Source organism: Sinocyclocheilus anshuiensis, unplaced genomic scaffold (genome assembly GCF_001515605.1).
Source record: "Sinocyclocheilus anshuiensis isolate Anshui unplaced genomic scaffold, SAMN03320099.WGS_v1.1 scaffold334, whole genome shotgun sequence".
Classification (NCBI taxonomy): domain Eukaryota; kingdom Metazoa; phylum Chordata; class Actinopteri; order Cypriniformes; family Cyprinidae; genus Sinocyclocheilus; species Sinocyclocheilus anshuiensis.
In genome coordinates this window covers 657,063-681,686 of record NW_015546055.1, presented here as the reverse complement: position 1 = coordinate 681,686, position 24,624 = coordinate 657,063, and the positions used below count along the sequence as shown (strand labels likewise).

The 24,624-nt window shown below is 37.3% G+C and overlaps 1 protein-coding gene across 1 annotated transcript in view; it reads left to right on the top strand.

Moving 5' to 3' along the window:
- Nucleotides 1-17,950: 17,950 nt before the first annotated feature.
- The window catches only part of LOC107699259 (ribosomal protein S6 kinase beta-1-like), a 14,088-nt gene continuing 7,414 nt past the window's right edge, over nt 17,951-24,624 (top strand). The window contains exons 1-9 of the mRNA XM_016500455.1: nt 17,951-18,393; nt 19,687-19,730; nt 19,884-20,001; nt 20,990-21,058; nt 22,205-22,352; nt 22,471-22,528; nt 23,181-23,281; nt 23,399-23,489; nt 24,002-24,092. Of these exons, the coding sequence (XP_016355941.1) occupies nt 18,322-18,393; nt 19,687-19,730; nt 19,884-20,001; nt 20,990-21,058; nt 22,205-22,352; nt 22,471-22,528; nt 23,181-23,281; nt 23,399-23,489; nt 24,002-24,092 (792 nt within the window). The 5' untranslated portion in view covers nt 17,951-18,321. The remainder of the gene's footprint in view (nt 18,394-19,686; nt 19,731-19,883; nt 20,002-20,989; nt 21,059-22,204; nt 22,353-22,470; nt 22,529-23,180; nt 23,282-23,398; nt 23,490-24,001; nt 24,093-24,624) is intronic.

The following is a 24,624-nucleotide window of genomic DNA, read 5'->3' as shown; positions in this document are numbered from 1 at the left end:
GTGAAACTTGGTAAATTCTTCATTTCTTATTTATAAGGTTGCCGTTTTAGCAGGGCAAATGTGGCTTCTTTCACACATGTGACACATGGCTAAACTTTAGGTTTGAATGTATAACGGACTGTTGACCCTGAATTGTGAGGGAAAACATTTTCATGACAAGAAACATGCAAGCAATAGATCATTTAACCTTTTTTATATTTAAGATAAAAGAAAAGATTTATTATTTGAAGTATAGTGCCTTCCGTAAATGTCTATTATTTTTTAAGTGAATCTACATACATGCCAGTTTAGGTATTAGTGTAATTCTGACCCTTAGAATCAGGTGAAAACCATTTTTACTTTGCTGGTATTTTTTATTTATGTTTTTGTTAAAGGGTTAGTTCACCCAAAAATGAAAATTAGGCTGCGTTTTACTCACCCCCGAGGCACCCCTGTTGCCTCGGGGGTGAGTAAAACGCAGCCTAATTTTCATTTTTGGGTGAACTAACCCTTTAATTTGCTGGTTCTGAAGCTGATATTATATTTAACTGATTTTATGAATGCACATAACATTTTAAAGCACTAATTATGTCTGTACATACAGTCTCTTGACTCAGGAAAAAAAATAATTCAGCTTTTTGTTCTGTAATGTATGGTCATGTAATAAGGTCACAAACAAGAAATTACTTTTTACTCATTTACTGTTTTCAAGGCAAAGTTCTATGAGAATATTACAGATAGGAAAATAGCATAAAATATTTGTCTAAAGAAAAAAGGGAATAAGAAAAACAGCTCGATTTGATGCATCCTATCTGTGAGACATAAAGGAGACACAGATATTACCATTTTAAGATTAATACTAGTGAAATGCATTTTTGCATTGTCTGCCAAGAATTTTTAATATACATGTAGGTTACAGTTTCTGCATGTATTGTATTTCATGACCAGGTCAATGGCTTTGGCCAGGGTGGCCCTAAAGAATTGTTTAAATGAAGAATAAACATACGATTGGATGATGGATGTCTGTTTTCAGTCTGGTCAGAGTGTGTTCTATTATGTCTATATGGATCTTCCTGTCTTAAAGTGGGATGTCTACAAATTACAATTGTTGATCATGGAAAATCTTTTGTCTTTGCAGTTAAGAGTTATTTTATGCATTATGTTTTGGCAGAGTCTCTGACAAGTTTAGCTGATTTGTAAAGGGCCTGTTATGTCTGTTAGTTTATTTTGTGGAACTACACTTAACCAAATTATCCATCGTGAGGAGATATCAGGGGCCTGAAGCAGCTTTTTATAGGATGTGAGAAGAGAAGCATAATTTAAAAGTCAGAACAAAACGTGAAAACAAGCAATTACTGGAATGGAACCGTGTCCTTGTTCACTCAGTGCAAATTATCTTCAGACTATGCATGATTTGACATTACTGTAGTCTAGTTGTCCTGAAAGGCTTTGATTTCCTGTTTAAGGCTTTTCCTTTGTCTCAGATGGAGTGTGGCTTATTGTTCTGTCTTATATTAATGCTACTTATTATTGTTATTTCCTGATTTGCAGGCTAATCGTAAGCGAGATCTTGGAACTAATGCCTTGTCAACAGCAGGCTTGCTAGTAGATATTAAACCGCTCATTCCGTATAGGCTTGCTTTCAGGTTGTGTTAACAAAAAGTATGAATTGAACAGTGCACGCAAAAATGAAAATGACTTTTTTTTTTATTCCATGCAAAACAAAATGACATATTTAACAGATTGACCAAGCTGCTCTTTTCCATACAATGGAAGTGAATGGTGACCAAGGCTGTAAAGTAACATTTTCAGTTAATGACTTAAAACTATCATATGGCTTCAGATGATTGGAATATACCACATCAGCTGTAATAAATACTATTTTATGGTGTTTTTACTTTTTAAAACTTGACAGCCTCTGGTCCCCATCCACTTAAATTGTATAGAAGAAAGCAGCTCATGTAATCTGCTAAACATCTCAAACAGGTTTGAAACGATATGGGCGAGTAAATGATAACCGACAATTCATTTTTGGGTGATCTATCCCTTTAAGTGTTGGCTTAGTGTATACCCATGTGTAGTTAGTTAAATCATACTGAAACAGTCTGTGGTCTCACCTCAGTTAACCCCTCCCATCGATGATATCATTACCGTTGATTGGAGAAGACAGGTGGTTGTTTTCATTCAAAAAATGCTTTTGTTTGTGGCTTATTTTGTGCCTATTCAAATACAACTTAATAAAAAAGGTCCTGCCGCATGTATTCATAGTCATGGGCTCAGTATATGAGCTCAAAGTGAATGGCAGCTAACTGATCAACAGAGGATGCGTCCTTTCTTCATTCATTTCCATCTGACAGTATCTCCTACTGAGCCTTAAGAACATTCGTGAATGGTCACATTATCAAAACAAAGAATATGCAGATGACCCTGTTTTTTATTGAAGTACTTTAAATGTGACTGATGGCGACAGGCCGAGACAGATAAGAGAAGTAGGGAATATAATAGACAGATGGGAAAAAAGATACTCCTAACAGGAGAAATCAAATCAAAGCTGAAGTCAACTAATCTGAACTCATTCCAGTGCTAATAGGGGACATTACTAACTGACCACCATGGCTATTTCTGTAACAATCATGGGCTTAAAATTGTGATCATAAATAACTAATTTGGTGTTGAATTCCTGGCAAGGAGGAGTTCAATTCTTGCCCTTTTCTGGAAAGCACAGAAGGCAAAGTCACCTGTTCGTGACTCGAGGCATCGCTGGACAAAGGCAGCATTGAGTTGAAGGTCTCAGGGTTGAGTCCCCATGGAGGGTGACTGGATGGTGACCAAGCTTTTCACTGGAATTTTAGTATGAGTTATCTTACTAATACTGACCGTAATAATACGCAAGACAATAATCAGCCCTTTATTCTCTCAGTATTTGTGAGTAGACAGATACCGGATCAGAGTCACAAGGGGGTGAACTGATTGCAAATCAAGTTACACCATAGTTTACTACAGAAAGTGTTGAACAGTGAACAAAGGTCTTTAATTGTCTTATGAAGGCTTTAAGCAGCAAGACAAAACAGAATCGATCAGTGACTTATTTCATTAGATGAGAGCGAGGTGACCGCTTTGTCTCCAGCTACTGTTTCCATGACCTGCCCAAGGCCTCATGTTGTGGAGTAAGCCGTGCAAGTCATTGCAGCCCCATCCAGCTGGGAATCTGAGTCATGGGCCTGTTTTAGTGCCTTTTTCAGGTAGACATGTTTAAACTGCACAGGGGACAACTGCAGTGAAATTGGTCCTCTTTTAGTGCGTAAAGGGGGATTTTTTTTAAATGCACAGCAGTTTAAGTTCAGAAGTGTGCCACACACTTCATGCAAGAATTTTGAACATTTGCATAGCAGTGTACAGGTGCTTTTTCAGGAGTTTTTCTTGAAAAGTATGAGATAAAACAAAACCATACCTGAATCGAATGACAGTATGTTTTATGCATTTAGGGGGAAATTTAGGGGCATTTTGTTGAATTATTCAGAACAGATACATGCAAGTGTGAATGCATTCTTTGTTTATGCAGTAGAGTATTAAACTGTAATAAAACCCTTCTTGTTGCAAGACCCCACAACAGCTGTAATTCCCTTTTCTCACATGCAAGTTTATTTATAAAACTTGCATGTGACATTTTTTTTTTTTTTTTTACAACTGTGTATAGTAATCATTTCTATTTATTTATTTATTGGCCCTATTTATCATAATGACAGGAATTTGGCTGCAAAGTGGAGTGGAATGGATTCATAAAATGTATGATGATGCAAAGTTTTTATTCAAATGCATATTGTAATTTTAATGCTAATGATTTAATGCATCTGAAATTACAAAATAAATGAGAATAAACTCAATATTAAACTAAATGAAATGAATAAATAAAGCAAACTACTGTAATAACTGTCAAGAAATGAATATTGTAAATGAAATGTAGAAATGGTAACCTAATCTATAACAGCTATTTCATAACTAAATTCAAATTATATTGAATTGTGCTTTGAAAAATCCTAATAGGAGTGTGATTTCTTGATATTGTTGGTTTAAAACATTTTAAATGAGAGTTATCAGCTTTGATTTCTGTTTGTCTGTTCGGCTGTGTCTCTTTGGGTCACAGGTGATTGGTTAGGTGACATCCTGTTAAAGGTGAGCACGGTTTACCCGCAGACCTGGATCTCACCGGATAACTCAACCTACAGCTGCTTCACTGTATGACTGTACAGAGAGCATCGTTTCTGTGCGGTTACAGCTCTGTAGGTGTGTGAATGCATTCATCTTGTATAGCTTTTCTGCATGTAGCAAAAGAAAAGGTGGGATTGTGCATGTACAGGTGAAATGTTGGTATATTTCATTATGACAACCTTAAAATTGTTATTATTGTCTTCATCCTTCATCCTCGTGTTTTCTCAGTATAGTCCCATCAGACTATGCAGATATTTTCTATGTGATATGCGACAACATATCTTTTGTGTTTGTGCTGATATATGTACGTAAGCGCAGCTCTGTTGCTGCCGTGTGTGTTTCCGTTTCAAAACTCATGTTCTTAATCATCACTCCCGTCTAAATGTGTCTCGTTGCACGATTTCTCATGTCTGTTAGTACGTTAGACTGGCAATGCAGCCGCAAGTGCGTCAATATTGGATGCCATAGTGAGTGTTGCTCTTTTAAATATCCTGTTTACTCGTTTGCACACTTTTCATTATCACAAAATTGATCTTAACTGTTATTTATTGTTTATTTATTAGTCAATATAGTCTGTGTAGCTTCATTGGTGATCATCTTTTCTAATGAGAATGTCTTTCAGTGTATTTACAGCTATGCAGAGGGTCTCCAGTGCAGTGGTCACATAGAATAGGCAGATTGCAGACTCACCAGCCAGTGTTTCTTGGGTCCGTGCCGAAGTGCCAGTGTTTCATGATTAAGAGGAAGGGAAGGGCATTTCAGGGTGGACTGTGGCAACACCAACTTCTCCCTCACATCCTCCTGAACCAGACACCCCAGCTTTCCTTCCTCCTCTGGCCCAGCTGTAAGCAGCCCTGCCTGGCCTTGCCCGCACAGTCATCCTGGGCATGTTTGGTCCTCCAGTGAGTGAGTAAGCAGTCCACCCATACTGATTTTGTGAATTGTGTTGCTGTGTAATCAGAGCTCGCTTTGAGGATGGCTGATGTCTGACTGATCTCTCGTGCCTAAGCTTGTTGCATGGGCACATAGGAATGATTTGTTTACGTCAATTGGAATTTTCAGCTGATATTTTAGCAGAAGCGTTTTTGATCACTGGTGCTGTGTTCCAAGACCAAGTGAGCGACAGCTTTTTAGGCAGCGTTTTAGGCCTCATTGGGACATTGCCGGAGCAAAAGCTGTTCCAAAATGTTCCAAAACAGTCTTCTGAGAAACATGCTTTTAATTAAATTCTGCATAAAGTTAAATTCTATCTATCTATCTATCTATCTATCTATCTATCTATCTATCTATCTATCTATAGTTATCAGTATTTATTTAAATGTGTTGCATCAGTATTTATATCCAAATTTTTTTCTATATATCTTTATCTCTTTATCTTTCTCTATATATCTTTATTTCTATATATATTTATAAAATGAATGTTTATTAAAAATCTGATTTAAAAAAATGAGCATTTTACACAATATTTTAATGTGGTTTGTATTTATTCTTATTAGAGTATCACGTTTTTAGCTTAGCAGCTTGTTAATGCCAATCTCTATTGAAATCAACTGCGAGTTGAGTCTCAGTGTGCCATTTTGTGTGGTGCATGGAATTGCTGCATATGTACACTGAAAAAAATTGTGGTGAAAAAGATAAATTCTCTCAGAAATTGATAGTAAATTTCACACATAATTACAAAGAAACAGCAAGTAACATTGAAATATATGTGAAATTTTGAAGTAGAAATCTGAAATAGTGTTTGCTTGTAAAAATATACTCCAATAATCTTTTTTAATTTACAACTTCGAAAAACATTTTTTACAGTGATAATGTTCCAGATAGATCTCTAATGAGGTTCCATGACTGTTAGGCAGCTGGCTATGTAGGCAGCAGGTAGAAAGGTGGCTCACTAGGTTTTGGATCTTTGCTCTGATTTTAAATGTAAATGTTCTGGCTCTCTGCTGGAGGTGTGTGAATTTGTATGAGCACTTGCCTGTTTTGTGTATGCATGTTTGTGCGTTCGAGGTGACGAGTGTCTAGCCGGTGTGGTGGGAAGTGACACTTGTATGAGTGTGCTATAATTACTCAGTTTTTTTCTTCTGCTCTGAGCCAGCATTGAGACCCAGAGGGGAAGAGATCAGTATTCCCTGTCTCCCAGTCCCGTGCTGATAAGTCTTTTCCAAAATAGGAGTGATCTCACCACTCTCTTTCTGTCTTCCTCTTCTCCTTTGTTTAGTCTGTTTTTTTTTTACTTCATTCTTACTGTTTAAACATGGGACTGGCACAGCTGGTGGAGAAAACAGGAATGAATGTGAGCACGTAAAGCAATGTATGTGTGTGTGTTAGAGTGATTAATACCCTGAGTTCGGGGATCTCCATTCAGGACACGTCCTCATGGTTTGCTCATGAGGTCATTGGGAAAGATCCTCATGTAACATGGAGCTAGTTTTAACTGACACTAAGAACCAGACCAGAGGTGAACTGCAGTGCAGTTATCAATCCCTCCACAGAGCATGACCTTCGTTTGTATTAAAATACCTGCACTGTAAATGACTAGGACAAACTCACCAAGGCCTTTTAAAAAAAAAAAACCTCTCACGTCATTAGTGTGTACAGATGTGTCTCTGTGTGTGAGAAGCTGTAGATGTCTGTGCTTAATCTACACTGTTGTATGGCCTCCACCCTTTAGTTAAAGATGGCCGTCCTCATCAGCTGGCGGCAAATGTTCCCTCTAATTTTTGTTCGTGCTGAGCACAACCTATTTTTATTGGGCGTGTCCTTCATCCACCTGAAGAGAAATATATATCATATACATTATAAATAAATTTAGATTATTAATCAGACTTAAAATATAAATGTATAATTGTTAATGATTTACATTATAGACTTTGTTTATACCTTTTATATTTATACACATGTATTCCTTTGTGTGTGTGTGTGTGTTAAAAACACAATGAATTAAAGTTATTAATCTGACTTAAATATCAATTAATAAATTTGCATTTATTAGATTTTTATTATGTGTGTGTGTAAGGGGGGGGGTCTGTGTTTTAGATACATTTCTATGATTAAATTCATAATTAATTATAGCCTGAGAAATAAATGATTCAATATGCATTATGAATTTATTTAAATCTGGACTTAATTTTATTATGAATTATTACTCATTTAGACATAAAATATTTTATTATTTAAAAAAAAACTTTTTTTTATTCTGTCTTGTTTTCCTCAGGAAAATTCATGATAACTTAATTTGTCAAGATAACTTTTCTCAGGCTCATAAAAGACTGAAACAATGATGCATTCTCAATGATGCCTCTCTGGATGACAGCCCTGAATATGTACACACTCTGTTTCTCACAGCTTCTGTTCCGTACTAAAAATCAGTGGGCTTGAGTTTGAAATGCCATCCATTATTTACTTCTGAATTATGAAATATCAAGGTTATTCTCAAATTTTGATTTTAATTCTTTTGTCTAGATTCTGTTGGGAATCTAGACAATTTTTTTTCCCATTTGCGCTGGAGCGACATCAGAAGTGCGTGACCATGCACATGCACAGCTTAGAGGGAACATTGGCTGGCAGCTTTAGAGGGGACCTGAGGTCAGAGGTCACCTGTGACTCAAGGCTTGAGGAATTCAGTCTCAAGGAAATGAATAGCATGGGGAAAAAAATAAGTGACAGAGATTGTAACGGCTACAGGAAATGATAGCTCATTAGAATGACTGAGAATTATTAACTGTTTTATAGAGGGACAAGAAGAAAAGGGAAGCTGGAACCTGTTTACCTCCCAAAAAAAATCCTCATGTTGTTCGCTGGGGAACACAGAGCCATGAATGTTTTCACCTTCCTGCATGCTGATCCCATGGTTCTTCTTGCATGATGTTACTTCTGGGTAAGGTTTAGTCACCTCTCCAAAGATTACAGTTTGTAAAACACAAGTGTTGACAGGTATTTCAGTTAATGGTGTTACAAGGCCTCATTCTGGTCTTTGCAGCCATTATACACTCAAACATGGATTTTTGCTGCTTCCTTCATTAATTTAGTTCAAATTAGCTAATGCAACACATTTTAAAGTTAATTTCCATACATTTATATAAAATTACTTAATCTGTTTGCAACAGGACCACATGAATAATTTGTATTCACTCAGGCGGGGGATTTCCAGTTCCCAGCATTCTTTGCATGAGACCGAATGGGAAGATTAAATGTTGAATTAAGTGTTTGGCCTATTTTATGTTTTTGAGCAAGATAAAGAAAGGAGGGAAGCTTTGTTTGTGTTTAATGTTTTGTTGTGTTGGGATTTAAAGGAGTTTTTATTATGTTGTGCCTTTAGCGGTAACCTTAGTGTTTAGGTTGGATGTAAGTGAACATTGTTTGAGTTAGTTTGAAGTATTTACAGCTTAGTTCATTGTTAACAAACCCTATTTCCTACTGTCCTCAACTGAATTAATTTTAGCCAGAAAATTGTTGTTTTGAGTGTACTCGCATGCTAACCTCTTTAGCTAATCACAGTCTTCCTCTCCTCTGCCATGCCTCACTCCTCAAGTGTGTCAGCCTGTCATCTGTGCTTGTCTGGATAGCTTCTGTTGCTCCCTTTGTTTCTTAATTTTTCACGCCTTGTTGACGTTAGCAAAGACTTCAAGCTCACTGAGTCAGAAGCTTGTGCGGTCAAACAGGCCGTGAGCAGAGGTAGCCTGCGATGACCGGCATCTTCATCATCCTGTTCTTGAGGGTCATCATCCTTCCCTGCATGTGTTTGAATCATCTCCCATTTCCTGTTGCTGATGTCACTCAGCAGGGAGATGGACAGACACATAGGAGCCAGCATTGTAATGAAATGACCTCAGATACCCCTGTCCGCTCACCTGTGCTTTATCGCTGGACGTAACATATCCTCAGCATCACTTAAATGTGACTAATCAATACTAATCAATATGGCAAACCTTGATAACTTTGTTAGCTTGCTGCACTCATCCTAGCTGTGAGTTAAACAGGCATTGTGGGAACACTTGGGTCTTGATCTGCTCACATACGCTCATTAGGTGTATTTGCACACTGTGTATTGGTGTGGATTCAGAGTATTGTCAGTTTTGTGTTTTTGTTTTTATTGATTTTAACTGATACAATACAAATAGTAAAATACAATATGATATGAAATATAAATAACTTGGTACTTGAATTTAAAATGTATAGAGAGATTAAAAACATGTAGAGTATACATTATTAATTCACTCTAGGTTTTTTCATATAAAGTAATGGATATATAATTTATATATAATTAATATATTAAAATGTAATACAAAAGGTAACATATTTAAAAAAAAAAAATGTTTTACTTGCTTTTTCCTCATTGCAAGAAAGCCGTTATGTGATCGGATTTGATAAACAGTGACTCATGGCTTTCCTGTAAATCCTGCTTAACTGAAATAACTGATATGACACAAAGAATATCTTTTATTGATTAATTGACTCACCGGGAGTTGTAAATAAATAACATGCAGTTTTTTAACAATAGTTAATTATTGATCTGTTATTCCTCTTCCAATATTTTAATGAATGCACATCAGTTGCTTGTATGTTGTGCAAGGTTATTTAAGCCTTTTACTTTCATAAGAAAACTCATAAAGGAATTTTCATACAATGAAAGATATATAGATAGTTAGAAATTGAAATTGATGCAATTACAGCGAAATAAGTCAACACTGTAGAGTAGACAGAAGAGTGTTATACACTTTACTTTTAATACAAAAATTAGGGAAAATTACATGTATTTTCAATATACATCGTATGCACTGTACATTAGAGGTGTGTTTGCACTTGCACATTTAAGTATTTATTTCACAGTTTTATTTCGCAAAAAATCAAATCATACCTTGATTTAAAGATTTTCTCCTTATTAACACACATTTAACAGTTTCAACAAAGCAGACAGTAAGCAATTGACTTGTTTGCAAAAAATACACAATTTGGGTTGCCAAGTTGATAATTTGACTTCAAATTTGAATTTACATTTTGTAATCTTCCGAGCGTTACACAGTTGCAGCCATAACAATATTTTTTTGTTTTACTCACAAACAGGGGACAGAAGCAACTTTAGCATTAGTTATGTCAATTTAATTTTTATAATTACTTGCATGAACAATTAATTACAAATGTTCTTATACAGTTAGTGTATACTAGTGATGGAAATATCTGGAAATAGGTTTTGGAATGTCTATTCATTTATATCATTCAAGTTAGCAAGATATACAGTTTTTAACACATTTCATACAGATTTTTTAAAATCAACTTTTATATAGATTTGATCTTGTTTTTTATTATAATTATTAGCAAACACGTGCAACTGAAAAACAAATGCATTCCTTTTCTCTGCCGCATTTACATGTCGTAACATCTCAAAATGGTTTTCCTTCCTACTCAGATATGCACAATAATTCTGGTTGTGACTCTATATGTTGTTTTTCTTCTGATAACCTCATGATATACACTTTCAGCAGAAATAATACGTTCCCACCATAAAAGATCACTCCCAAACCATGCCAGATATATTTTTGGAAATATTTCAAGTACTCACTTTTATTGCCCCTGATTGTACAAATCGCATGGGTTCCACCGTGAACAAAATATGCTCTTAGCAAGCATTTCCAAGACATATCACAACACATTTTGTCATCTAAAAATGTAAATATGACCAGATCATGCAATGTTGACAGGGAATATATATCTTTTAGTCCAGCATGTTTTTCCAAAGAGATCCCTGCCCCAGAACGTTCCAGAAGTGAAGTGAAAATCCTTGTTTTACGGACATGGAGATAGTCCTCATGTTTTAGTAGCATGCTTCTGACGGTTGGTAGGAGTGTAAATGTCTGACTCGTACAGGCACTGACTCACCATGGCTCATCGGACAAGGCTCGATTGGAGCCCGCCAATTTCTCAAACACAAAGACAAGTTTTTGATCTGACTCTTTGTTCTAGCACAACAGCGTTTCACTATACCTGTGCTGCAAAACCCCGCTCACAGAAAAAAAAACTTATGAAGGTTTAGATCTGAGATTGGGCTTCAGATGTGCTAATGCTAGTTTCTCTGTGTGTTTACAGTTGGTTGGATTTTGGTATGCTCTCCTCTGAGGTGTGTGGGTGTTGGTTTTGATGGTGGATTTTCAGTAACGTCCTTATAAGCCTGCATAATTTTGTTTCTCCTTTTGTGCTTTTTTTGGGCTTGATGTGTTTGCGTTTAGTTAACCCACATCACGGATGGATGATGATAGTGTGTTTGGTTAATGATTTAACAAAATAACCGGTATGAGCTCATCTATTGTTTATCCGTGAAGTTGCACTTTCAGAAACTCAAGTAGGCAGAAGGGCTTGTTTGCGTCTTTGAAATGTGGAGTTCAAAGAGACTGTTATCGGCCACATGACTGTGTAAAGTGATAAAACAAAAGTCCAAATGTGTCAGAGAGCATCAGGTCATGTAAAAAAAAAAAATTGAATTAAATGTAATTTTATCAAAAAATGCCTTGAGGAGGAGGGGGAGGGGGATGGAGGCTGAGGCTGAGGCTGTACTCTCGATTCCTGCCGCCGCCGATCCCTTACAAGTGCGCACAGAAACAAAGAACTACACCTTTTTTTTTTACCATCGTATGCCGGTGTGATCATATTTTTACTTAATCTCCTCTACTTGTTTGGGAGGGGCCATTTGCCTTTCCATGTGATTGTGTGTGTCAGTTGGGGGTGGGGGGTAGGTAGTGGCTAAATCTCATAAAAGGGTTTCCTAATATGGGCTGTCTTTCACAGAGCCCCACCTTCTTGCTTCGAGTAGGCGGGGTTTACACACTCTCTCGACCAGTAATGACACAGCATGGACTTACTTCCTCATTAATTGGCTGAAACCAGTTCTTACAGGAACCGCCAGTGATAAATGTGAGAGTTCTGAGAAATCATTCATTTCTTCCTTCAGCCTGGCTTAGGGACATTACAAGGGAGTGTGGATGACTCCCTGAGTGAGCATGCCTTCAGGACAAGCTTTTTTTCTTCTCGTGTGCGACTTTTTTTTCCTCCATTTTTTAGTTCACAGAACAAGCTGTACTTTTACAGTTTTTTCCCCCCCTCCCTTATTCGAGTTTCTATCTTTTGGGATAACAGAGCTCGGTCTCCATCTCCCTCTCTCTGCGAGCAGAGAGAGGAGAAGCGGGGTAAAGGAAACTCACTGACCTTTCGGAGTCGGTAAGTGAAATTTATGTGACCTCTCTCTCTTTCACTCTCCCTCCCTTTCTTTCTCCTGTCCCGTCCCCTTCTCGTCCTCCTCTTCTCCTTTTCTGTCACAGAGCTTTCCTCCTGTTTGGCGCCTCTCTACAGAAGCCTTTCAGGGAGTACCTTGAGGCCCAGAGGGCAAAATTACAACACCATGCAGGCGGGTGGCGTGCAGAAGAGGCCACCCCAATAGTAAGTCTCATCACTCATACAGAGTATCTCTTTCGTTCAACCTTTAAATTTACCTCAATCCCAGACGTGGCTTTTGTATTTTTGTATATTTATCCTCCTTTCCTCCTTTCAATTTATTACGCGCACCCCTATTTCTTTTTTGTTCCACATCCTAATTACCTCCCTGCCCTAATTATTGCTTCGAGACTGGTTTTATTCTACCATGTGATTCCGTTGAGGTGTTATTGTTTGCATGTGGCAGACTGTAGTGTAAGGGGCTCCGCGTGGTGGTTGGTCGCGGGGGCCTGTTCGGGGTCTGGCTACGGAGAGATGCTGAGTCATACTCAGAGCTCTTTGAGTGAACCGGACACTCCCCCCCTCGGCAGCCAAACCCTGTTGAACCCAGCGCAGGCTGCCGGAGATGGGAGGGGCCCCTAGGAGTAAAAGAAGGAGGAGGAGGAGGGATGGGGGAAGTTGGGAAGGGAAGGGAACCTTTTTTTTTTACCATCGTCTGCCCGTGTGCAAATCATTCTTTCATCTAAAGCACTTTTCCAGCTCGTGTACATGGCGTGCGTATGTGTGGGAGGAGGAAATGAAAGAGAGAGAAAGAAAGCAATGAAGTTGCACAATGAGAGATTACGGATGTTTCTGGAACAATGTTCCTTTTTTCTGGTAACTTGAACCTCCTGCTGTTACTTAAGGAAAGCTGCGGGCTTGTTCAACCGGCAGGAAGAAACTATGCCACTGTGCGCGTGTCACTAACATAAATCTTGTTTTAAAGAAACAGGGAGCGATTAAAGGGAAATGCATGTGGAGATGATGTTTTTGATGAGTTAATGCATTAAAGATTAGGCATAATTGACTGTCTTTTCTCTCTCTCTCTCTCTCGTTACAGGTTTTAAAAGATGGTGATCAGCATGGTTTGTTGCATCATAAACTTATGGCATCCAACAAACGTAGAGCAAAACTAAATCAAGGAACCTATTTTAACCCAAAATCGAATAGCTTCCTCAATCTGATGAGAGCTACAGCTAGAATAATAGGTTTATTTTTCTCAATTTTCATTGAGGTTTCTTTTGTGACATGGCTATCGGTTAACATTTTTACTTTTTAATGTGCTTGCTTAGCTGGTGGTTTGTGCTGTGATACTCATGTTCTCAGCTCTGTGTCTTGCACAGGTTATCTGATCCCATTGGTTGAGATGTTAAGGTGCACTGTGGCTTATGTTGTGTGTGGTCTATTACATTTACGGGACAGACTGAATTAATTTTGTTTTAAAAGGAGTTGTTAGTCACTTTATGTGCTTTGAAATTCAGCCTATTCCAGTCTATAGCGCTCATCTAATTCTACATTCAGAGTTTGACTGAATTTAGGTGTAACAGGAAGTTAAAGTAATGCTGACTCAAAAGTACCTGACTCTAAAGTTGCTATAAGATGTTATGCATATTGACTAGTGCTTGTATTACATTACTTTTTCTGAGCAGAGATCGTCTTGCGTTCTGAAAGGTTGGTGAATCATAATGTTCCTTTCGTCTAGAGTTATTGTTTTGTTTCCAGAGATCCAAAGAGGAGAGGGAGAAGGAGAGAGTGTGTGTGTGTGTGTGTGTGTGAGACCACATGACTCACTACAGGGCCACTCCACCAGATGCAATAACGCATTCAATCAGATTAAGAAGCGCGTGTGTTTTCGGGCACATATGTGCGTGGGCGGTTGCCACGTTTCGCGCGTAGCTCCTTATCGCTCATATTCTATACATCTGAAGAGCATCCGGTTTTACTGGAAGGGTGCTCGCTGCTGTGAGAGCTGCTGGACTGGAATGTCTGTCAGCTTGAAAGGTTAGTATCTTGACTCTTTTATAGTGACGAGTAGTTTATATTTACATGCAGGTATCCAGTTTAAAACGAATGCATTTTTTAGTCGCTAGTGCAGTGGTGGTCCCCCAAAACTGCACATTTTGGACGACTCCCTAATCTAACACACTTGATTCAATTCACTATTAGAGGCTCCGTTTCCTGAAATGGGTGTGTCATATCTAAAATCTGGAGTGTTGGGGGACCACCGGGACCAGATTGAGAACCGCTGCTCTGGTGGTAGCTAGGCAAACGTCTCTGAACGTCGCTTCTTTTTTTCTTTTAATTGCTTGTGAAAAGTTTTTTCGGTGTTTTTTTGTAACGCTGCCCTGGTATGTGAGTCTGGAAGCTGCAGGCGTATAAAAAAATGGAATAGTGTGGAGTTTCTTTTGCCGTTACCTTAAATGAACCCTCCGCTGAACTCAATGCACTGGCCGCTGCTGGCGTAGATGATGAGAGGCACTGTTGCCAGATCTCGTGAGAAAAGCAAGCGAATGGAAAAGCTCAATTTTATTGATCACCATGAAACATTTAGATTACATAAATAATAATAGCAATAATAATAAAAAACAGATTGAGCAATAATGACCGCATTGACTAACAAAATAATGTAAGTATATACTTCTCCAAAAATAAATATTTCACATATACAATTGGATATCTGAATTAATAAAAAATTATAAATCTTAATCAAAATTTATACAAAAGTAATTGATTTTTTTTTTTATCTGGTGTTCAAGTAGGAAAAAGGAAATATAACTGGTAAATTGAAAATAAATGTTTTATACAATTCTGCAGTTCTGTACATTTGAAATCCCGAAGCATGCGTGTGTGTTCTGCCAACAAACCCAAAAAAGAGCGACGCGCGACTGCCAGTATTTAAAAGCGTTTTGATGAAAAGTGGCTTATAATACGCGGATATGGCAACACTGCTGAGAGAGAGCGAGAGAGGCTGTGTCTCAAACCCTAGCGAGACAGTCTTTCGAACGTTCGAGCGCGACGATGATGCCCCAAAAAGCGCTGTCTAGGTAGGAGCTTCGCTAGGTATCGAAACCCAGCCAGGGTGAGACAGAAAGGAGAAGCTGCGTTGGGGGGGGGGGGGGCTTTCGGTTCTGCCATAACGGGATCTAATAGTTATTATATCGTTAGAATTGATGACCACGCCCCTCTTTCAGCCCCACCCTCTCGTCTTATCATTGGTAAGTGAGTTAATTCTTCATTATGTGTCTTTATTGGAGTGCAGAAGTCTCTCCCAGCGTGTCAGATAGCTTATCAGACTGGTGTTGGCTGTTACATTCGCCCGGCGACAACAGTCTGTAGGCTGTCTGACATTTTGGGCTTTTCATCCCTTCTAAAAATCTTCTATTTTTAATCCCTGTCGATTTTGTTGTTATTAGTAGTTGTCATTTTTATAACCATATTTTTTTCCAATACTGAAAATACCTTTTTGTCTCGATATTGGTGTCTAATTTTGGGGGGTCGTTATTAAAGAAATATATCCGATGTGTGTGTGTGTGTTTACAGAGCGTGATTGACGTGTTGCTGCGTAGCCCTTCTCGTTAAAGGGCGTGTGTGTGTGTGTGTGTGTGTGTGTATGTGCGCGCACGTTCAGCACTTGGTTTTGTCCACTTGAATTTCTTGAGAATCCAGAAAGAACACGCCTTATTGCAACACACTCTGTTACGACAGGTCTTTTTGCCCACCCCTTCATTTGCACTTGCTCTACAGTTTTTTTTCCTTTGTCATGTAACTGCTCAATCGTTATCTAACATGTGCAACTGGTATTTGTAATTAAATTAAAAAGATGTTCATTCAGCAATTCCCCCCTCTGTTTTTCTCCATTGTAAAACCACAGGGTGATCTGCTTGGCTTTCACAGTCAAGTCCTATCATTTCCTCTTTAACTGTTCAGAACATCCTGTACTTTAGGGAACCCCCTCTGCCATTCATGTGTGTCTATGTGTCCTGTGTGTGAATCAATAAAGATGAATGAAGTAAATGTCAATCCGTCTCCTGGTTTTTGAGTTGAGTTTTATATATTTTATTATTTTAGCTTTCTAATAAATTGTAAGTTGCAATACAACATGCAATAGTAATTGCAGGCTAATAAATGTAATTTCTGCAAGCTGAAGAAATGAAAGTTAAGATCAAGTTTAAAGTTTTAGATAAAATAAGAGCAGCTAAAAGAAAAATACTATAAATGCATATGTATGAAAATAAAGAATAAAAAAAATAATACAATTAAAAAGCTTCAGAAATTTAAAGCAGATAAAATGTAAAAATATGTTGAGATAAAATATGAATTGTTATGAGTTTTATATAGTATATTTTTCAGACATCGAAGATTGTTTAATGCACAGCAATACAACATGGAACAATAATCGCAGACAATTAAATGTAATTTTTGCAAGCTTCAGACATTTTAAGATCAAATTTTACATTTTAAATTTACAGTAAGTTATTAAATAAGAGCAGTTATTTATTTTGTTATTTGAGTTTTATTATTTTTCTCAAATCAAAATTTGTTTAATGCAGAGCAATACATCATGCAACAGTAATTGCAGGCAATGATATGTGATTTCTGCAACCTAAGAAACCCTATATATATATATATATATATATATATATATTATGGTTGTTATTAATAGTGAATAAATCTAAAGCTTTTGAGACTTTGTGTTATTTCATTTGTCATAAAGGGGGGGTGCCCTTTTTCAGTTTCAGCACATGCCCCTCAAAAGGTCTGTGCATTGCCCTGTATGGGTTTATGCCTCTTTTTCAAAAACATACAACTTTGGAAAGCCCCTGTAACTATAATTTGCATATTGATTTTTTTTCTTCCTGCTTAAAGCATATGTGGCACACAAAGTGCCCATTGTGATCCATTGATGGGGAACAGAGAGTTGTGGCTACCCAGCACTTTGTAACAATGTTAGCTCGCATCTTTCTTCAGTCAACCCTTTTAGCGACCTCGCTGACTTTTGAACGTTAAGTAGTGTAGAACAGGATAAAAGGTTTAAATAGAATTACCCTTCATGAATAATCAAATAGTTTCAAAAGGATTGCCAAATTAGACTCTCCTCCCAAATCTAAACGGTAATACACCTACAGTTATTCTACAACAAATGCTCAAGCAACACAAAACATTTTAATGATACCATAATACTAAAATATAAATATATATGTGTATACATATACTGAAAAAAATAATTTACTTCGGAAAAAATAGACAATGAAACGGCAAACAACACTGAATTAAATGCAAACTTTCAAAGTAGAAAGACTGAAATAGTATTTACTATTTTGTGGACAACTTGGGGGGAAAAAAAGATTTATTATTAATCCATAAGAGGAGAGAAACGTGACGTTTTTTATTATTAAATAAATTAAGCTTGAAAACACAGGCAAACCACTGATTGTGATTATGCGGTAGCTTTATCCGCGAGGGTTAACAGCACGAATGTTGAAGCTCTTGACAGAAGCAAAACATCGGCAGGTCTTTTGTCGACACCTATTGGCAGTGCGGAGGTACTACAAGTAAAATCAGCTTCCTATACACACAGAATGACGCGTTTTTGTATCCGTACACCCACTTACCTCAACTACAACCTTCCGGAATAAAGTCAAAGACATTCGTGTGTTTAAATAAACAAAAACGTTCATTCAGTTGTTGACAGTTTTTTTACACATTCCGGAGCATGCGCACTGACGCTCTGTGAAATTCGCTGTTCGCCGTGATTATCGTTTACCGGTAGTTAATCTCTGTAGGGATACGTAGTGTACCGGAGCCGTTATGGCGGCGGTGAGTCGTGCGGGACCATGAGGTGTCCGTATTAATCGTTATTCTGGTATTGGAGTGTGTAAAGAGACTGTGACCATGGCTGGTGTTTTTGATATCGACCTGGACCCGCCGGAGGACAACGTGTCAGACGAGGAGCTCGCCGACGGGGTAAGTTAGGTAACTAACTGGTAACCGGTATTGTGACGATTTGATTTGTGCTACCCGCTCAGATTGTGCTACCTCCCATTAAAAAGATAGGTAACCTAGCACAAATCGATAGCGAAAAATGCTGCCTATCAGATTGTGCTACCAGAATCTTATTCATGTGTTTTGAGGCTTTTTTTAATGTCCATACCTAACTTACCCCTACCCTAAACCTACCCGTCCACACATACCCTTACCCTAAACTTACCCTTAAAACAATGCAAATATATTTTTGGTAGCACAATCTGATAGGTAGCATGTTTCGTCGGTACACCTGGCTCGGGTTCAGATTTTCCGCATCGCCTGAGGATCGATCCAGCACCTTTACACGCTTCAGAAACACATAAAAGTACTATGGCTGTACCGTAGTAAACTATTAGATGACAATACCACGGTACTTATTTACCATGGTACTGTATGATTTTTACGTGGTTTAAAATGTTTTACAGAGGATAGATTTACAAAGTACTTACCAGTGGACATATTTGTCTGTTTTAATACAACTTTGGAATCTAGTTTAAGATGTTTTCAAGCTGGTCTAAGGTTATTAATATAACCTGGTTATTAATATGGTGGACCTTCTTGAACTAGCTACCAGTTGATCAAACTGAAGATATTCCATCTTTTTTTTTTTTAAAGAACATATTAGCAGGACATAATAGCTAATTAATGGCTAAGACCAGCTAGAAACACATCTAGGCTACCTGCTTAAACTGGATTTTTGGATACCTAGCATCACTTCAGGTGTATGAAGATGTCTGTTTTAATGGACTGTCAAACTTTTATGACTACACAGACTTAAGAGTCATGCTAAATATGACAGATATGAACTTTCAAAACTTTTCAGCTGCAGTTCATTTTTAATATCACTGAAAGCAAAATAGACTTTAGAGGTTTAGTGTTCAAAAGTTTGCCAGAAGTTCTCATGTCAGATTTTTAGACCGGCTTTGCTCCTGAATTACATCTGAAACCACAAAACAAAACAAAAAAATCTTCTGTAGGTCCAACTTGCATTGGTCTGACACTCTCTATTGTTAGACTGGGTCTTATAATGTGATCAGTGACCTTGATACTCCCGAGAGATGGAAAAGAGCCAGTGCGCGTCAGTCACTGCTATAGATTGAGCGTTAATGGCCGTGTCAGATCTGCACACTATGTATTTAGTGGAAAAGCTGCAGGGATACCAAAAACTGCAGTCCACACCTCAAACACTCTGTAAACCTTCCATAAACACCAAAAGTTTGTTTCTGTCCACAGGCCAAGAGTAATGAATGCCTGGACCAGTGCAGTGGCTTTGAATTGTGAGTATGTCAAAGAGCTACTTGACATTCAAACATAATTATATTTGTGTAATTCGATGATGTCATTTTAATTTAGATGTGAAATGTCTTCTCTTTGATTAAAATGTTGATATTTTATGTTAAATGTATATAAATGTTGATGTTTTGGAGCAGTTTGGAAGACTGTGAGAAGTTCGAAATCTCAGAGAATATTGTGAATCAAGGCACAGAGCAGATTCGTCCAGAATGTTTTGAGTTGCTTTGTGTTTTGGGTAAAGGAGGATATGGAAAGGTAAGCAAGACAAGCAGTGCTACCCAATGTTTCCACCCTGCATGTGGTGTAGTTTTTAACACATAATATGGGCTTTAAAATAAGTACACTACTGTTCAAAAGTTTTGGGTCGGAAGGAGTTTTTGAAAGAAGCTTCTTATGCTGCATTTATTTGATTAAAAATACAATAAATACAGTAATGTTGTGATATATTATTATAATTTTAAATAAATGTTTTATATTTTAATATAGTTTAAAATGTAATTTAAAATATTTGCAATTTGCTGAATTTTCAGAACAGCATTGATTTGAAATAGAAATCTTTTGTAACACTGTAAATGTCATTACTGTCACTTTTGATCAATTTAATGCATCCTTGCTAAATAGTGTCCATTCATTTTTGTCTTCATGCTTTTAGTTTTCATTTGCAGATTTTTATTGTAGATCTTACCATGCCATGTTTATCGGACCTTCAGCTTTTGTATGTTAAAGTGCCCCTATTATGCCATTTTTAGGGTACACAAAAAAGATTGGGGTTGTACTGCTGTAGTACAGTGGGAAAAAAAATTATATTAATTATAACCACTGATTCTTTGCAGCCTCATCTTTCGGAAGTGAGAATAAAACAAATTTACTTTAACAGTGTCTTCTTGACATGATGTTAACCACACGAACAATCTACAGTGTCTGAGGGCGGGTCAAGTTGTTCGTGGCCGGCCAACGTAGAACATAGGCGGAATTTTGGCATCTGCGGGCATTATGAAAATGTGTTACCATGTGACGTGTAGCCATCACGGAAGTGTGATTCGAATTACTGACAGCTCGTTTAGGCTGTTCAGTGCTCAGTGTCTTTTGGAGACAATAACTTTATTTATCATGCACTTTCGGCTTTACAACTTTGCAGATTGTTTACATTCACATACACCTACATTACACACTGCATGAAAGGAAATATTCGAAATGGCATAATAGGGGCACTTTTAACAGTCCTTTCTGTTTAAAATAACAGGTTTTTCAAGTTCGCAAGGTAACTGGGGCAGATTCTGGGAAGATATTTGCCATGAAGGTCTTGAAAAAGGTATGGCCCCCCAAAATTCACAATAATTGATCTTTCCCTGAAAATCAGTGTGGGTGTTCCATCATGCCTGGTCCTGCTGGTTAACAGGTTGTATTGGTGTGGTTTGCTGCAGGCCTGTGAATAATGTTTAAGGAATGTTTCATCATTACCTATAAACAGTTTCAGTAATGATTGTTTGTATAGTTTTAGTGTGTTTTTCCTTTTCACAACAGCTAATAAAATGGTTAAATAGTAGAATTCCTTATTTTGGCATCTGCAAACAAGTAGATCATAACAGAAACGCACAGTAGCATTTAATAGGAGGAATATTGCTTTGCTCAAAATGCAACATATTTGTTCAACATATTTAGAACACAAGGGCTTATAATAGCATGCTTCACAGGGTCTAATTTGGCAAGACCACGGATGAGTGGCAGATTTGGTAATTGATCAACTTGGTAGAAAGATATGATGTGGTCATAATATGATGCAATCTCAGCTGGCCAGATTTGCATACCAACAGAATGTGGCTCTGTTCTTATCAATACTTAGTAGACTCTTCATTGTACACTGTAGCCGTTTTAGCTAAATTATCTTTAAACAGGGTTCCTACGCAGTTTGGAAAAGTATGAAATTTGATTTGAGTAATTTCCAGGTCTGGAAAAGTATGGAAAAAGAAAGCAGAGTATGGAAAAATATTTGCATTTCCAGACTTTTGCCCCCATTTAGTTTTTTATAACAGAAAATTAAGAATTTAATGAAAACAAGTTTATCATACAAGAAGTGTGTTTTCATGGCAGCTGTTTAGTGATTCTTTAGTGATTGTCAAACACAACTGAATGAATTCAAGGTGCACTTTATCATTATGCAAAAATGCAAGTTATAAGCGTTTTGGGTTTCTTTTTACGATATTCTTAGCACTGTATTACAGAGCCTCTAAAAGTATCTTTACAAAAATAAAAAATATACAGACTTTGATGTGCACATGATTCCCCAATTAGATTTGCACACGTCTGTTTATTGCAACAACAATAAAAGCATTAATGACCCCAGTTCTCAGCTGTGATTAGGGGTGTTACAACCCTCCAGTGCATAGATGTTCACAGGATGATGTACAGTCAGTGCTTGTGTGCTTGGCATTTACTTAAAAACACAACGTTTCAACAGGCCATGATTGTTCGCAATGCAAAGGACACTGCTCATACTAAAGCAGAAAGGAGCATCCTAGAGGAAGTTAAGCATCCCTTCATTGTGGACCTCATATACGCCTTTCAGACAGGAGGCAAACTTTACCTCATCCTGGAGTACCTAAGCGGTGAGTTCAAAACAGCAACTGGTGCTTTTTAATCAGTAGTTTTGGTTTTGAGAAAAAAATTGAAACAAGACATGTTTTAGAGAATGTATCCGGAATCAAGTTTATGTTTCTGTAACAGGTGGAGAGCTGTTCATGCAGCTGGAGAGGGAGGGGATCTTTTTGGAGGACACAGCCTGGTAAGTGGAGCTTTACCGGTCTTATCAGGATATAGATCGTTCCCATGTCAAGATGACCTGTCTGCTATCTGGATGAAACGCCTCTGTTTTGTGTAAACGTTGATCTTGTGCGGGAGGCTTTCAAAATTCATTGGCTTAACAAATGTTGTTTGTACATACAACCCAAATGCTGATTTGATGGTTTGATGGACCAAATATTTAAAATTTGTTAAAATGTTTTTTTTTTTAACCAATTCTAAATCTGTGATAATTTTCTCACCCTCATTTAATTCCAAACCCATATGCTGTTAATTTTTTCCGTTTAACTCCCACATATTTTAATTATTTTTAAATACTTTAATGAGTGTGTACAAAGGTCTTTATCATACAATGACAATTTATGGTGTTAAGCTGTTAAATTCCAAAAAGAAATAAATCACCTTAAAAGCGGTCTATATGACTGTAGCACTATATATTATGATTTGTTTGAACCCTAATATGTATGGGGAAATAATATATAAAATATACAATAATATACAATATATAATAATTACAAAATTTTTAATTTTGGGGTGAACGATTTGTTTAACAAAAAATGTACAAATCAATGGATTGTGAAAGCATTTCAATTTTTAATTTCCATTTATTTATTTATAATTTGATTTACTTCTAGCTTTTACCTGGCAGAGATTTCCATGGCCTTGGGTCACCTTCATCAGAAAGGCATTATCTACAGAGATCTGAAGCCAGAGAACATCATGCTCCGTAACAATGGTAATAAACACACACACACACCTGTCCTTTTATCCCAGATAGTCCTCAGATTTGCACCACTGCCTGTTCAATAAAGACTGTTCTCCTCTGGATGTGCTCATTTCATTCTCATCTCAGGTCATGTGAAGTTGACAGACTTTGGACTCTGTAAGGAGTCGATCCACGATGGTACCGTCACACACACCTTCTGTGGAACCATAGAGTACATGTATGTACAAAGTCACATTTTCACCCAATTAAACAATCTTTTTTATATGCTCATGTAACTTCTAGATGTAAATGGCCAATGTAAAAACTGAGTAGCAGAATTGGCCAAGTTGCTGAATACTAAATATTGATGATATTTATTTTAATGTACTCATGGTTGTGACATCAATTTCCGAGCAGCCTGTTATTGCATCTTTTTCTCAAATAAATGGTCTGTGTAGGCTAGAAAGGGAGCTTTGTGTTGTTTAACAACTTGAACTTGAATTTTAAAACAGTAAGAAAAATCATGTTTTCGGCAATGTGGCCTCTTGAAAGTTCATACAGAGCAGTTCATGGAGGTCAGAGCCTCCATCAATCATGTCAGCTGAAGGCTTATTTGGGGCCTCTGGTGTCAGTTAGGTCAAAGTAAAAAAGACAGCAGCACAAAAAATGGTTGGTGTGATGGCCTTTTCTCTCTTCACTCATTCATTCTGTCTTTCTCTCTTTGTTTCTCTTGTCCTCTCCCTTTTTCAGGGCACCAGAAATCCTCATGAGAAGCGGCCATAACCGAGCTGTGGATTGGTGGAGTCTGGGAGCCCTGATGTATGATATGCTAACAGGAGCTGTGAGTGTTCATGGCCTCAATCTCCTCTCTGATATCTTGCTTCTCCATTAATGTTTTACATGAAGTTAGAAACAGATTAGGTCAATAAGCTGCATATAAATAGCAGTAGATAAATATATGCATATAGATTATGCATATAATGCTGTTTTAGAATAGATGTACATTTACACACACACACACACACACACACACAGAGATGATTTATAAACGCTAGTGGTCGACCGATATATCAGCCAATATTTGGCATTTTTGGCAAGTTTTTCTGTTTGGCTGATGTGTTCGAGGCAAGACTTTTATTTTGACGTAGCTGAGAACAGCAGCGCCTGAACACAGTGCTCACATTCTTCCTCTTTATTGTTTGCTGTCGCCGTTTAACAGTTTTGTCTTATACGAATAGAAGTAGTGGTCGACCGATATTGTTTTTTTTGACAGCCGATGCCGATATATTGGAAAGCAGTGTGGCCGATATAAAGCCGATATAATTGTATTTATTTTAATTAATATTTAAGAAATTTGAAATCATTTGAAAATG